Source organism: Centruroides vittatus, unplaced genomic scaffold (genome assembly GCF_030686945.1).
Source record: "Centruroides vittatus isolate TY-2023 unplaced genomic scaffold, ASM3068694v2 scaffold_861, whole genome shotgun sequence".
Classification (NCBI taxonomy): Eukaryota; Metazoa; Arthropoda; class Arachnida; order Scorpiones; family Buthidae; genus Centruroides; species Centruroides vittatus.
The window spans coordinates 10,338,549-10,355,395 of record NW_027122718.1 but is presented as its reverse complement, the minus strand read 5'-3'; the positions used below and the strand labels follow the sequence as shown (position 1 = coordinate 10,355,395).

The 16,847-nt window shown below is 32.3% G+C and overlaps 2 protein-coding genes across 3 annotated transcripts in view; both read right to left on the bottom strand.

Annotated features, from left to right (window-relative positions):
* Positions 1-552: 552 nt before the first annotated feature.
* The window catches only part of Setd3 (SET domain containing 3), an 81,200-nt gene continuing 64,905 nt past the window's right edge, over positions 553-16,847 (bottom strand). For both annotated transcript variants that reach the window (XM_067288565.1, XM_067288566.1), the window contains exons 14-16: positions 16,326-16,411; positions 5,220-5,368; positions 553-996 (exon numbers count right to left, since the gene is read on the bottom strand). In XM_067288565.1, the coding sequence (XP_067144666.1) occupies positions 868-996; positions 5,220-5,368; positions 16,326-16,411 (364 nt within the window). In that variant the 3' untranslated portion in view covers positions 553-867. The remainder of the gene's footprint in view (positions 997-5,219; positions 5,369-16,325; positions 16,412-16,847) is intronic.
* On the bottom strand, positions 6,203-7,680 carry LOC136990091 (jerky protein homolog-like). Its single transcript, XM_067288442.1, has 3 exons — positions 7,215-7,680; positions 6,901-7,146; positions 6,203-6,858 (listed from the first exon to the last, which is right to left on the bottom strand). Exons 1-3 carry the CDS (start codon positions 7,678-7,680, stop codon positions 6,203-6,205), a joined length of 1,368 nt encoding a protein of 455 aa, XP_067144543.1.

The following is a 16,847-nucleotide window of genomic DNA, read 5'->3' as shown; positions in this document are numbered from 1 at the left end:
AAAGGAGGTTAAATAGTCCAGTCTTCAATTAATACTTCATCCTGAATTTGAAAAAGTAAATATTAATTATTATTTAAACTTGATAATTTACCAAGCATATTTCTCATAAACATTTTAATAGAAAAAAAAAATGAAACGTAGGAGTTTCTTTTGAAGTATTGTTGTTTATAAAAACTCTCTTGCCTGTATATATGATCATAAGTTCTATTTTTCATAACATTATGGTAAAGTGTTTTTTCCTCTACTCTTTGCTAAACTATATATAAAAATAATATTTTCAAGTCTCATCTATGCAAATTGTTCTTGCTATGAGCTGAAGATTTTATCTAGCAGTAATTACGGAATAATGAATTGAAATATTGTAGTAGCTTAAGATGGATACAAGTCACAAAAAATATTAAATGTTTCTATGCATTATACAATACTTTCATTTATGTGATTGAAAATGTGACTCAGGAGTCATATTTTAATCTTCAGCTGTTTAAGCAGTAATTTAATTTACAAAACATAGTAAAATACACTCGGGAAAAAAAACAGACATGTTCAACAAGATACAAAATAGATAAAAACACTTTATTATTTTAGCAGCATTACAAATCTTTCGAGCTTTTAATAAGAATTTTGGAAAATTATTAAAAGCGTATCTATCATTAATGATAGACAATTACTAATGATAAATAATCTCGATACACACCTTTACATTTTTATATTATTTGAAATAAATAACTTAGCAAAATTTTTATTTCATTTTGCACATATCAGATAATTTATATCTTGTCCATTGAATAACAAAAATATTATATTTATAAATACTCCAATAAAATTGATTGATTAATATAAATAATTTCAGCATTTTGTTAAAAACAATTAAAGATTTTTATAGTCAGCAGCATAAATTAAAGCATTCTGAAGGATTTTCTTTTCTAAACAACGAAGTTGCAGAATCATTTTCCGTCTCGGTAATAATTCACTAGAAACTAACAATTTTTCATCTTCCTAAAATAAATAAATGAATAAATTTTTAAAGAATGTTTGTTACCATATATAATTTATTGTTAATAATTAATCAGTAATTTTTAAAAAATGTTTCTATTTTTCAATACAAATATAGCAAAAAAGTTGCAGAAATGCCAAATACTGTTTATTAAACATGTAAATCATAATATGTGTGATATTGTTTTCCCAATGTTTAGTTCATTGATAAGGCTATGGCCACAGATCAATCATTAATGGTAGTAGTACAGTATATTTGAAGTAAATAATTAAAAGCAATTATTTCGTGGCATCATTTTTAAATAGCTGTTTGAATTTTGAAGCATGAAACTTATTATAAAATGCTAGGAAAAGATTTATCTCAGAGTATGACGACTCCGTAGAAACAACAAGTAAAAATATAGTCAACTCAACAGTAATAAAATTTAGGGTCTTTTAGATTAAACATTTTTCAGAACTTCTCCATCCCATCATCGGATCCCTATATCATTTATACATGTTCTTGTTTGAATTTTTCAATCTAAAGTACCTTTTGAATGTAAAAATAATCCTACAAACAAAAAAGCATTATTCATCCGGTTTAAAATATAAACAAGAAAAAAAACATTTTAAAACCAATGTTTTTACTGAATGGATAATTCTGTTCTTATTTGTAGAACTGCTCTCATGTTTGAAGGAACTTTAAACAAGAACATCAATAAATTTTTCCATCAAAGTATTATATATTTTTACTAATTATAATCACTCATCACTATAAAAGTGCTTTGTGAACTTTGCATTGTTATGCTCTTCAACTTGATCATCTTTTCTAATAAAATGGTTGTCAAGAGTTAATATATATTAGCAGTAGCATTATTTTATTATAACAACTTGAGTAAATTTTTGATTAGGTTCCTATAATCTGAAAAATATACATAAAAATAAAATAATATATCAGTGTATTAATGTAGTCAATAAGATTTAAATGTGCTTTTATTTACATTGTTCTGTTTACTAAAAATAAATTTAATTTTTTCAAGCAATATAGGATAATACACAGTGACCTCTCACTTATACACCTCCCATTTAAGCAAATCGCTGTCTTACACCCCTACAAATGTTTCAGACTAATGTATTTTTCCTTCACTTTGTTTTTGCGATTGACAATCACGATGGTAGTGTGTGATCACTTTACAATAGGTCAAACAGGTGTCCAGGAAGATAATCCTCTCTGATTTCTTATCATACTGGACATAATATCTCTTAATAGAAAGAGAGTGGCTGCTGGCTATATGTTTAGATAAAACAAGTGGTAAGGTCATAACCCTTTAGCGACCATTGTCGTGTATGACCAGATTGTTCTTGCATTCCCTCAAAGCTGTTGCCTGGTATGTATTGACTAATAATTTTGGTATCGAGCCACAATTATTTACACGCATATTTTTCAAATTTTGACAAATTGACTTTCCCTGACATGTGTTCTATCTAACTATGCCAAAGTAACTTTCAGACAGTCAATGATCCAAATCCACATACTTCTAGTTTCTGCCCTATGGAGATTTTAACAAAGAAAAATAAAGTACTGTACTTTGACTCCACAGGCCACTTTTGCAGCAAAAGTTTGATAAGCACATCAATTTCTGGGTGATATAGATAGCAACATTACTAGGTTTAACTTTGTAATCCTTTCAGTATTGATTAACCACAGTTAAAAGCATTATTTCTTTTAAATCCAAAATACAGTTATATTTTTAACATTTTTCATTCAAGTTGGTCAATCTCTCTCTTGTACAACTCTCACTCATACGACTTTTATCATCGGTCCTTTTAGAGTCATATAACTGAGAGGTCGTCGTATTATATGCTCCTTTAAATAACTCATAGTAATTCCTATCGAACAATAATAATTGGAAGATTTTGTTTAGCAGCAAAATCACTCTATCATCATTCTTGTAAGCTACTGTTTAAATATACACTTTGCTGTGTTATTTAAATTGATAATTGTGAAAGAAAGTAAAAATGTAATCCCTGTGTGCTAAGACATATTTTGTATTGGACAGAGCTATGTTGGCACACTTTACATTTTTTTGGTCTGCTACGTCTCTTTGTGGCACGGTGTCGCCCCGCATTCAGCTTTTCTTCGCGTTACATATAACTGTATATTTCTGTGTGTTGTTAAATTCATTTATTTGCTTCATTTTCTGACAATAATTAACAAGGATATAATTATCACTGATACAGAATGCTGATTATATAATTACTATAATTTTTTTCAAAAAGATTTTTCATTTCAATTGAGCTGAAATTTAATATTTGAAACTTCTACTTTTGCTGATAACATTCAACATTCATCCTATCATATCAATAAAGAATATTTACATTAAAAAAAATTTTTTGAAGGACAGTTATTATTATTTATTAATATCAAATATAAATGTAAAGTTTAGTGTTTAATTTTAGCTATGACTTATAAAAAATATTTAATAAATCAAAATGCAGGAATAAGCTATAAATCTAATGTAAATTAAACAATAAAACTGTCAAAAATGGAATAACAACAATAGCTTCAAATAATTTATCTTTGAATGAAATATGGTATTTCCCCCAGTAGCTAACCTGATCCAAATATCATTCGGGTTCAACTGGCATTATGTTAGATTTAAGCAATCTTCAAAGACTAATAGCAATGTTTTATTTATGCTGTAGCTGATATATTTTTTTATAATAATAATAATTATTAATTAATTAATACTTTTTCATAGTTTCATTACTTAGCTACTCTTAAATACAAATATTTAAGAGTATACTTTTTCAAATTCAAATACATTAGTTATTCAGAATTCATTTTGTTACTTTACTTGTAAATAGTTGTCATGTAAAGTTTCTGTAAAATATTTCTACAAATAATCATGCTTGAAAAAAGAATTTAAAAAAAAAATAATAGTATAAAATTCATCTCTAACATTTAATTAATGAAATGGCAAGATTATCTATTATAGATGATATTTTAAATTTAACTTTATAGGCAACCTATAAATAGTGTAGCAATTTGATTTGGCTCACACTTTCTATATAATTTGACTACATTTTGTATGTACTGATTATATTATTTATGGGAAAAAATATACATGCTATTTAAAAATTTTTCATCAAAATATTCTTATCCATAGTTTAATATAAACTCATCATTTTCTTCTCACTTAAATAATCTATCATATGACTATAAATGAACAGTAGTTAGACAAACAGACCTTTCTATTTAATCTTTTCTTTTTAAAAGTACTTACCAGTTTCATCAAATCATTGCAACACAACAGTGACATACTGACACTTGCATAACATGCATGCAATGGAAATTAAATTACAATGAATTATATATGGGTATATTTTTTAATTTGCTTTATTTTATTCATAGAGGATGACAAAATGATTGTTAAAACTTGGTAAAACTCACATACATTAAAACAATAAAACATCACTCAAGAGTTACTTTAATAGAGTTATGTTGGTGCATTTATCTATATAAATAAATAAACAACAACTAACCTGTTATACCTTAAAGTAAGACACCAACCAATGCCGATAATTCGGCATTAGTTGGTGTCTTACTTTATCTATATTCAGTATCACTTATCGTCTTTTTTCAGGATTACATATTGATTGTACCAGGGCTGCGGAGTTGGTAAAAAAACACTCGACTCCGACTCTGGCAAAATTAAATACCAAGTCATTTTATGGAGGGCAGAGGTGCTCATAGAGTACCCTATGCCTGGGGCATTTACCCAAATACTTTTATAGTTAGTATTTTTAATATTTAACTTACATTAATATTAATTTTTAACAAATATTTAATAAGAGGAGAAAGGGGGCAATAAAATTCTACATCTACATATATTCAACAGCATTTGCACTTCAATTTCACCCTTCCAGAAAAGTTAGTCCAACTAAAAAGTGTGCAATCTAGCTACTTCAGCCCCTTGTTCAGAAAAGAAAAATATACACAGGCAGTCCTCTACTTGCGAACGACCGCTACGAACAGATTAAGTTTGTAAGTCGAAAAGTTCGTAACTCGAAAAGACGATGTTTGGCGCAAAAACTTTAGTTGATGCGAGTGTGTCAGTTAGGAATAAAACATGATGTTATAGTAGACAAAAATTTACAAGCAAGTATCAAGGAGCAAAACAAGTTGTGTTCTTTATATACCAAAATAAAATCAAAATTCAATTAAAAATTAGAAATTACGTTACCTCTATGTTTGAATTATACAGTTTGAGCAAAAGTGATATTCGAGTTTCAAAATATTTCATTGCTTCAGAAACTGTAATTTCTGATTCTCTCTCAGGATTGTTGAATTCAGTTAATTTGTCTTTCATTTCTAACCATTTCTTTAGTTCATCTATAAAAAAAATAAACAATTCATTCATTATATATATTCTAAAAAATTACATAAAACTTTATTTTTAAAACCATAAATATTTACTTGTATGAAAAAACAATCGGTTATCCAAACCAGTGCCAATAAAAATGTTAGTAAAACTTCCAAGTAAACTGGAAGTTTGTAAAAATTCTTTATATACTATTATAAAATTATAAAGAAAGCATAGTGTCAACAATAAATCTGTGCATATAAAATAATTTGGCAAGTTCAAGTGTATTATATCAATACTTGGTATTGTTTATGTTGGGTAAATCAAAGTAATTGTAATCTTTATTTCCTGTAAATATAAAAAAATGGTATGAAATAGAATAAAATGAATTACAGTAGAACATCGATTATCCGACTTAATTGAGGACCGGGGTTGGTCGGATAACTGAAAAGTCGGCTAACCGAAAAGTATGAAAAAATACATTATTAGTATAGTATATTAGTATATCACTATTAACCTACCCCATGTTGAAATTTTTCTCTGTTGAATTTTTAACGATGTTAAGCCTAACAAAAAGTTTTTTTTAAAATAATAATCGTCGCTATTGTATCGTGAAAAATTATTTCTTTATTTTGCACAAAATAAATATAGTACTGTACTGTACTGTACATTGAAATATATAAAACAAAAAAATGTATATTCGGGTTACATTTTTTCCTAATGTATAGGCCTACTTTATGAAAAATAAGTCTAAAATTTTCTTTTACTTGCGGCTGATACTCGTTTTTTTGCCGCTAAATCTCGCACACGTTTTAAAAACAGCAATTGGATAGCGTCACATTCTTCTTGCTGTTCTAACCACTTCATAGCTGTCTCAAGTCCGTGAAAAGCTTCTTCACTGGATGGTCCTTTTTCAGCACGATTGTCGTCACTAGGTTCTTCCTCATCGTCCAAGGGTCTTGGTTGTCGATGACACTGGCAATGATTTCATCGTCCGACAATATTTGATAGCCAGGGTCGTCGGCATCACATTCGAGCCAGTCTTGAATATTTTCGTTGTCGCATTCTTCAAATCCATAACATTCTTTAATCAGCCCACACATATGTGATGCAAATTGGCTGTTTGGTGGTTCTTCAGGTGCAGAGATAGACTCATCTGATGGTAGGAGCTTATTCCAAGCTGTTACTAGTGTAGTATCCTTGACAGTAGCCCAAGCATCTGCTGCCATGTACGTAGCATCCTTCAAGTTAATTTCAGTGTACACTTGCTGAATTGTTTTTTCACATTCTTCCCCGAGCATTACCATACGCAGCAATGCCTTTCTGTAATATCGTTTGAAGCTTTCAATGACCTCTTGGTCCATCGGTTGGAGGACTGAAGTAACGTTGGGAGGCAAGTAAACAACTTTAAACTTTCCGTTTTCTCTTTCCAATGAAATGTTTGAGGGATGACTTGGGGCGTTATCAATCGACAACAAAACATTTCCAGTATTCCCAGTTTTAAGCTGATGCTTTTTGACTTCAGGGATAAATACAGTGTCATATCATTCTATAAATATGCATCTTGTATCCATCCATGAATTCTTTTGATTTTTGTAGATGACCGGCAATTTTTTTATTCCCTTAAAGCACCGTGGATTTTTAGACTTTCCTACGATTAGCAAAGGTAGTCTGTGCGTTCCAGTAACATTTCCGCATACCATAACAGTAATGTGTGATTTGCTTGCCTTAAAACCAGGTGCTGACATTTCATTCTTAGAAACTAGGGTTTTTGTTGGCATTTTTTTCCAGTACAAACCAGTTTCATCTGCATTGTAGACATTGATATGATTGGTTTTTTGTAACCATCCTTGTTTTTAAAAGACTTTTTCAAACATTCAGCTGATTTGGCATCAGCCAATAATTTTTCACCCTGGATGTCCAATTCCCTAATTCCATGCCTAGATTTGAAACGTAAAAGCCAGCTGGTACTTGCTTGAAAATCAGCGTTACCCCCTAGTTTCTTGTTCATTTGAAGAGCTTTTTCACAAATCAAATGGCCACTTATTGGTTGTCTTTGGCTACATACCTGCATGAACCAAGTGTAAACTGAAGTGTCCAAATCCTTGTTTTCTGCCATTTTCATCATTTTTCTGTGCATGCTTCCATCCTCACTGTCAAGTACACTTGCAAATTTTTTAATGGCATCACTGTTCTTTTTAATGTCTGTTATTGTGGTTTTTCCAACTCCATATTCCCCAGCTAAGGTTAATCTACTAGCACCACTTTTAAACTGATCTATTATTTTAAGTTTATCGGAAACACTGAGAACAACGTGTTTACGTTTACGTTTAGTTGCCATTGCGAACAGTACAACAACTACAGCACGATCCAAAATTTATATCTCCAATGAAAACGGATTCTGATTCAGCATAATTAGAAAATTAAGCCTTGTTTAAATACTAGCCTCCCTTTCATGGTCGAGCCAGTGCTGCCAGCTAAAACATGCAAAAATTTAACAAAAATAATATTAAAGTAGCCAAGACATAACCAAATATTGTAGCGCCACATCACTAGCGGACATTTGAATTTGCCGACTAGAACGCGGTCGGATAATCGATGCTCTACTGTACATTATAAAAAATTTTTCATTATAGGTAAAAAGTGAAAAAAAAAAATGCATTTAGATCAGCATAAACTTATTCTTAAGTTAAACATTATTCTGAAAAACGTTCTCTCCAACTATTTCTGTACTGGTAAGAGCTTGCAGAAAGTTCTCAAAAAGTTTGTGTAATGCATTGCTAGCTTCAAATATTCCTTTTAATAAATTAAACAACACAGTTCTTTATGATCTGCATATTAATGCAAATATTCCATAATGTTCAAAGTGAATATACTCTATAAAAATATTACTTTGAGTTGGCAAAGCATAGTTCCTCATAGTTTCTTTGCAAATGAAAGTCTTTGATAGCAACTGCCATCATTACCGTTATTCTAAACACTGGAGAGTAGTAAGGGGGTTAGATTTAGGTGAATTTTGTTGTTGGTTCTCTATAGATAGAACTACAGATCATTAGAAGAGATTCACTGTTAGCATAACAATAGGGAAACTTGATCCTGATATTGTATGTTTGGTACTTTCCAAAGAAATTACAGCAGCTAACAGATCAACAATTGCAATAGCTGCCATGATATCATATGGAAATTATGTTAATGCCATTTTTTTTATTATTTTAATCTTTTAAATGTTTTTTGTATGACTATTAACTATAATGAATATTTTCTTTTTTCATCCAAGTTGTTATGGCATGTGAAAAAAATATGGACAAGTTTCTTCTTTCATTATGGACAGTGCCTCTATATGCTGAAGGTTGGGGAAATTCTTTAAGCCTTTCACATTAAAAAATGCAAAAAAACTGTGTTGTTTTTCATTGATTGTTTTTCTGCAATCAATGTAGTGATAGCTAATTGATGGAGACCATAAACATGTTTCTGAAATGTCCCTCAAGAATAACAGTGCCTAGAGAAAGACTTCAAATGTTCTTCAGCCACTACAGCCAGTGTTTGGTCCATTTGGTACATGTATAGAAGAATGCAGCTTCTAACCAAGTCATGTAGAAGTATTAGATAATAAAAGTATTTTCTCTCACCAACCTTAACGTACATGTTGATTTTGTTTACTTCATTTTCAGGTGATAGTTGATTCTTATAAAGCTATAATGTCTTGCTGTTCAGTTTAAAGCAGATTTGGTATAGTTCCAAAGAAATTTTGGAGATATTAGAGATGTTGCGGCCCAAGTTGAAACTTCAAACTTGTACGGTAAGCAAAATACATTGCGGTACATGTTTATGTCACAATGTATCACGAGATTTGTTGTAAAATGGTGGATGCACTCAAGAATGACGAAGGTGACCCATGAAGGTGAAAACAAATTAAGCTATTTAAAAATATTTATAGGATATTTAATAGCACTAAATAATTATTTTTTGACTTTAATTAGCATTGTGATTTCTACCATACTTTTTTTGAGGGAAGTGGTGGCAATCCAAAACAAGCTTGGGAAATTATTTCTAGAAATTTACAAACAAATTATGCTGCTGATGGTAGGTTTGTTCTTTACAGTATCTTCTATTTCTACAGTATTATGAACACAACTATAAAAATTCTATAGGCATTTCACATCACTTGATTTTAATCCAGAAATTATTTAATTATTCATCTGTTTTTTTTACAGTGTTATTCATAAATGCTTAACTAATCAGTATTTTAATCAAATGTGTCATAATTTTAACCCAAAACATGGAAGAATGCAGATATTTAAGCTGGACTTCTACTTGTCATGCTTGACATTCCAAACATCATTATCGAACTTTTAAGATGCTGCTGGTGAGAGCTGTTGATATTATCTATAAAAAACAGTCTCTTTGCTGCTCCATGCAGAGTAGCAGCAAAATTTGAAAATTATAAAAAGGAATCCAGATTGGCTAACATTAAGTAAAATTGTAGAAACTTTATCTGGAATTTGTTTCAAGATCTGCTATAGACATACAAATTCCAGATAAAATCAGTGCATTCAAGTATAATGCACTAATCATACTTGTAATGGAGAGGTTCTCTCATTTAAAAAATATTTAGGAGATCAGAACACTTCTTTTCTACAAAGTAACATTGTTATTCTGTAGAAAAGTCATAACAGAAAAAATGTTATTGTGATAAACTCCAATATATACAGATTTTTAATGGATTCTTGTCCATATATTCATCTACAGAATTTTAAAAAAATTAAAAATAATCAATAGTAATCTGAGTTACACTAAATATCAGCATATGACCTGTAGCACACTATTCTTTGAATCAATTTGATTAATACTGAGGCTTGAATAACACATTAAATATCTCTTCAGCAAGACTTTAAATACTCTTCTCAGCATGACTTTAAATTATTTAAATGAATTTTTTTTACCTCTTTTATAGGACTGTCAAAGTTTGAATCTTCTTAAACTTGACAGTCCTATAAAAGGTTAAATTATTTAGTGTGTTGTTTCAGTTAAATTTATTTCAGCTTACATAGAGGTTCTATAAAAGCCTATTTTCAGTATTAGTGCTTACTGATTTGCCTATTTTGCCTGTCCATTTATGATTTTTAGTGCCTAGCTGTCCTAGTCTTAATAATAAGATAATCTTCAATAATTTCCTCTATAATTCAGTCTTTTCCTACATTGTAAACATCATTTGATATCTAAATGTATCTAGTAAATATTATAAAACTAGCAGGTAGACCCGGCGTTGCTCAGGCAAAAGTAACGATAGCGAAGATTAAGATTATTACGTTATAGTCACAAAAGAAAAAGAGTAATTTCATCAATAAACCAAATATTTCTAAAGAAGAAAGGTCGAGAAAAACCGAACTAATCTGTTTAAATTTGAAAATCGAATGTGCTCTAACATATTACTCTTTTTCTTTTTTTTCCAGAGCCCATAAATCTTGCATGTCGCTTCCTCTTGTTCTCCATTGTTACTGAACACGGTTAATGTGTACCTAGGTAGCCAAGATGGCGGACCTTCCGGTAATCTCGATCCAGGTTACTTAGTGACGTCAAGATGGAGGGAGCTGCGGACTATCGCGTTGTGATATGCAAATTAATAGTAACGACGCATTTCGTGTAGAGTTATCGGCGGAAAGTGGTAACAGGTGTGATAATTGTGTTGATTCGAGTGATTTTTGACTTTAGAAGTAATTTCTTTTCTTTTCGAAGTTTTTCGTTTAATATTAATTGGTTAGTTATGAGTTCTTTCAATATTTCTTCCCAAGAGTTTTGGGCAGCGTGCACCGCCCGTGATTTCTATCGAGTGCTCGAATCGGAATTTTCCGAATTAGGTATGGACCAGAGAATCGATAAAAGTTTTAAATTTGCGGCGAGTCTAGGATTACAGCATATTGAGGAAGTGTTTGTAAGAATTGTTCGAATTCATGCCAAATTTTTTGTCGACACGAACGAGATTCGTGTGTGATGAGATGCAAAAAATGTCGAAGAAATAGTTCTGCATTTGAAGGAACCTTTAAAGGTAAATGTGGAAAAATATCGTGGAGTAGAATCTTTTCTTTTATATGGCATTACATTGCATTGGAATGCTCTTCGACCACCTCGGGTATTGCTTTAGGCATTTCGAATAAGGCTGCTGTCGACTGGTCCAACCGTATACGTTTTATTATGCTAGTTGCTCTGCACAATATGATGTTGTTTAAAATCGGAGGTCCGAAGAAAACCGTTGAAATCGATGAGACTGTCATATGTAAACAAAAGTATGAAAAGCCGCAAACTAAAAAGTACGAAATGGGTTGTAGGGGAATATGTCGAGAAGACAAGAGCTGTTTTATCTGTCAAGTAAACGATCGTTCCGAAATCACGCTAAAAAAAGAACCCAAAGAAGAAATCACGCTAAAAGAAGAACCCTGCAGTCCCTGTTTCTAATATTCAGAAAAAAGTAAAAAAGGTGGTCGAAGAAAAGGTGAAGAAAAGAAAGGAATGCAATATTACTGATGACGATAACGATAAAAGTAGGAACGAAAGAAACAACAGAAAGACAAGTAGTCAAACGGTATCAATTCCTGTCCAAACCAAGCTCGGAAAAAAAGAGAGGAACAGCAGCATGCAAAATGACGTAAGTAAGAACATTATTTTTATTTATTTTTTTAATATTTCGAAATAGTAATTATTTTAACAAAATCCTTAATTTCTAAAATCGGGATTTAGTATTTAATAAATCGCGGAGCAAATCACGTGATCACACGTGCTCCATCGTAAATCGCAGTCAAGATGGCCGCCATCTTGACGTCACTAAGTAACCTGGATCGAGATTACCAGAAGGTCCGCCATCTTGGCTACCTAGGTACACGTACCAAATTTCAACTCCTAACTGTTTCGGTTCTGCACTGATTATTATTATTATTGTGTTGGGTTAAGTGAGAGATACTCCGTTAATACCGGTGGCTGTGTACTATGCCGGACCAAAGTCAAGGCATAGTAACCAAAACAGAAATTAAAGAAGTGTATCAGTGTGTGTGTCTGTATTCAGGAATTTTCTCACAATATGACATGTATTCAATATAGTGGCCTTCTATAGTGTGATGTATATGTTTCTATTCAATTGTAATGTGCCCAGGCTTTTGTGTAGTGTGTGGGGTATGACACCTGTAGAGGAGAGAACAACAGGTACAATAAGCACCCTATCCATCCTCCACAGATGCCTTATTTCCTGGGCGAGTTCTGTGTACTTGCTAATTTTTTCAGTGCATGCGTTTTGTATATTGTGAGTGTTTGGAATGGATATGTCTATAATGTATGTGATTTTATTGTGTTTGTCAATGAGTGTGATGTCTGGTCTGTTGTGGTAAATTGTTTTATCTGTGATTATGGCTCTGTCGTAGTACATTTTGTGCGTGTTGTTTTCCAATACTGTCTGTGGAATGTATTTGTAGTATGGTTCGTGGATGTCTACTAATTTGTGTTTCTTTACAAGCTCTTGGTGTATTATATTTGCTACTTGATTATGTCTGTGTAAATAATCTGTCTGTGCCAAGAGCTTGCAACCAGAGGTGATGTGTTGTATAGTTTCTGGCATGATGTGACATTTTCTGCATGTGTCATTTGTGAGTGTTGCATCTTTGAGTATGTGTTTTCTGTAGTTTTTAGTATTTATGACCTGATCCTGTATGGCAATCATGAATCCTTCCGTCTCCCCAAAGAGGCATCCCTGAGCTAACCAGCTGTTTGACGCAGTTTTGTCAACAAAATCCTGGGCCAGATCATAAGGATGCCTGCCATGGAGTGCCTTTCGAGCCCACGATTGCTTAATGATGTCTATGCTTTTTATATGTTGTGTTGTGTCCATATGATGTGAGTGTAAGTTTAATGGCGTGTTATTTGAGTCTGCTAGAGTTACTGCTTTATGTAATTGTGATGTTTCTTGTTTTTTGTAGAAAAACTCTCGCAGTGACTGTATTTGTTTGTAGTGAAGGTTAACAATGTCAATCAGGCCACGTCCGCCATCTTTACGTGGAAGGGTTAGTCTTTCTATAGCAGATTTAGGATGATGTTGTTTATGCTTAGTAAGTGTAGTTCTTATTTTCCTTTGGAGTTGCTCAAGATCTGTGTGAGTCCAATGTATAACTCCAAAAGAATATGTGAGTACTGGGATGACATATGTGTTTATTGCTTTAACTGTGTGTTTTGCATTTAATTGTGTTCTGAGAATAGCATTTAACCTACTTTGGTATTCTTTAATTAATCTTTGCTTTATTTGTGTATGTTCTGTTAGTTTGGCCTGTTGGAATCCTAAATACTTGTAGAACTCGCCCTCTTCCATGGATTCAATAATGTCTCCATTTCCAAGTGCAAAATCTTCTTTCTTCAGGATTCCTTTTTCTATGTGAAGTGTTTTGCATTTATCTAGGCCAAATTCCATTTGTATGTCCTTGGTGTATGAATGTGTGATTTGTAGGAGTTGATGAAGTTGTTTTTGTGTGGATGCATAAAGTTTTATGTCATCCATGTACATGAGATGTGACAGTGTAAACTGTGTTGTTTTTTCGTGTCTGATATTGTAACCATATTGCGTGTTATTTAACATGTTAGATAATGGGTTCAGGGCTAAGCAGAACCAGAGAGGACTCAAGGAATCTCCTTGAAAAATTCCTCGCCTAATAAAAATTTGGTTTGTTTGTATGGAAGTGTTACTAACCCTCAGATGTAGTGTTGTTCTCCAGTGCTGCATAGTGTTTTGAAAGAATGCAATGAGTGATGGATGTATTTTGTACATGTGTAGAATATGTAGCAGCCAACTGTGTGGAACACTGTCGAATGCTTTTCTGTAGTCTATATATGCCATGTGTATGTTTCTGTGTTGTTTGTGTGCTTGCCGTAGAATGACTGAATCTATGAGTAACTGTTCTTTGCATCCCCTGTGGTTTCTACGACAACCTTTTTGTTGTTCTGTTAGAATGTCGTGTTCTTCAACATGTTTGTATATTTTGTTTGCAATACAGGATGTCAATAATTTGTACAGTGTTGGAAGACATGTAATTGGTCTGTATTGTGTGGGGTCTGTGGTATTGTTGTTTTTAGGTTTCATGTAGGTGAAGCCCTGGGTAAGAAAATTTGGCATGTCTTGTGGATTGATGATGATGTGTGTTAGATGTTTAGCTAGTTCCTGGTGCAGTGATGTAAACTTTTTGTACCAGAAATTGTGAATGTGTCTACACGGTGTCTTCCAGTTGTGTGTTCTGTTAACAGTGTATTGGAAATCATGTATGTTTATTTCAACACAGGGCATAGTTGGTATGTTGTGCAAGTTTCTGTTCTCCTCCTCGATCCAACCTGCATCAGCATTATGCGTGACAGCACTGGACCAAAGAGAGGACCAATATGTTGTGAGTTCTTCTTCTGTTGGTGTGCCACTGTGCTGTGTATCAGTGTTTGCTTTGTTATTAATTTGTCTGTAAAAGAGTTTTTCATTGTTTGTAAATAATTTATTTTGTTGTTTTCGTAGTGTACATGTTTTGTATCGTTTGAGTCTATGTGCTTTGGCAGCAAGTTTCTGTTTTAGTGTATCAATGTATTCTGTAATGTGTGTGTTGTGATGTTCGTGTTTTGTGTGTGTTTTTATTTTCTTGAAAATGTTTTTGAGCTGTTTCCTTAATTTGGGTGTTATGTTGTTTCTAGTGTATTGTGTCAGCCTGCCTAATTGCTGTCTAATGTCATTTATTTGTGTTTCTATTCTTCTCTGCCAGGCAGGCTTGTGATAGAATTGTGTTTTCTGTGTGTTTGTCTGTGATTGTACTTTCAGTCCATGTGTGTCACTACTGTGACTGCCCCAGCATAAACTAATGTATGAATGTCTGCGAGTGTAGAAATTGAATGAATGTAGTGTGGTAGTAAGTGAGTGTTTACATAATTTAGTGTTTTTCCTACTTCCTTTGACGTGTTTAATTTTGGTATTCGTGGTCGTTGTGTGGGATCTGTACCTGTATATTTAGTGAGTGTTTCCTGAAATATAAGTGAGAGCGTATTAACTAAATCCATGTCTATGTTATCAGTGATGGATGAGGAAGTGTCTGTAGTATCATTAGTGGTAATTGTTGTATGTGTGTTATTATCAATGCTTGTTGCTGGATTATCCTGACAGGTTACATGATCTTCATTAATGTTAGATGTTTCTGTCTGTTGATGTATTTGATCAGCAACCTGTTGTTTGATAAGTTCAAGTGTTGTTTGTGGAATAAGGTTGTTGTGTATAATTATTCTTTTTTGATCAACAACCCTTTGTTCAGTGACAGTGAAATGAGGATATTGTTGTGTGAATTTATGGTGTAGTTGTTGTCTGTATGCTGTCATGTTTGTTTCAAGTTTTGTGATGGTGTAATAAGTACGGATGATAAACTCGTTCATTTCTACTGTCCATTTCATCCGTTGGCGTGGTTTTCCAGCCTTTGTGGTCTGTGGATGCATTGCCACAGAAACACCAAGGCTGGGTTGGTTCCTCACATCTGTTGAGGGCATTTGCAGTAGCCATGCTTGGGCTGCTTTCGCCACCGGTAACCAGGGGAGACTGTGGCCTATTTTTCGAACGTGAGCCTCTGCCTAACCCATGAACGCGGACCTTGTTAACCCGGGCGACGTCCGAGCTGGTATCACACTTTGATTTAGTTATCACCATAATAAATATCTCCACAGAATGTGGGTGTGGTCACTCTTAGCTTCACTTCTCCCCATAGACCTTACTGGCATGGGTGTCCCTACCAGGAGCTTGTGCTCCAGCCTGCATTGCCCTATGGATCAGTAAAATTACTGGGCTCTCTCACCACGACCAGGTGGTGACCATGGGAGAGTTATTATTATTATTATTATTAACTCATCTCGATTATATATATAGATTGGATTTTTCTCATTTCTTTAACATAATATATATTATTAAAAATAATGATCAAGAGAGAAATTATACGTTACCTTCGTTCATTACTAATATTTTCAGAAATGATAAAAGTTTTTCATCTATAGGTTTTTTGCCACAATGAAGGTAATAACTACCACTTCTGAAAATAAATAAATATATTAATCCATTAGAATGAAATAAATCGAAGTTTTATTAAGAATCTTCTTACATACAGAAAATTTTTAGTTACCTATATTATATATTTCAGAATTCTAGTATTAGCATCTAATTTTTCAATTTTGGTTAATGACTGTAATTTAATGCAGTTTAACTATTGTAAAGTTATTTTATGGAAATCTTTAAAATTTTTGGATCCAGAAATATAATAATTTACATTATTATTAACATCTTTAAACCAAATATATTATCTTTATCATAAATTAAAAGTGTTAAGTACATCATAAGAATACAACTTTATCTTTGATAAACTTTTTTTCTTTAATCAAAATTCTTACAAGTTAAATTTATTGAAATGGAATCAAACTAATTTTAATCTTTACTATGAAAATTGATAATGCTGTACTAGTTTTTTACTA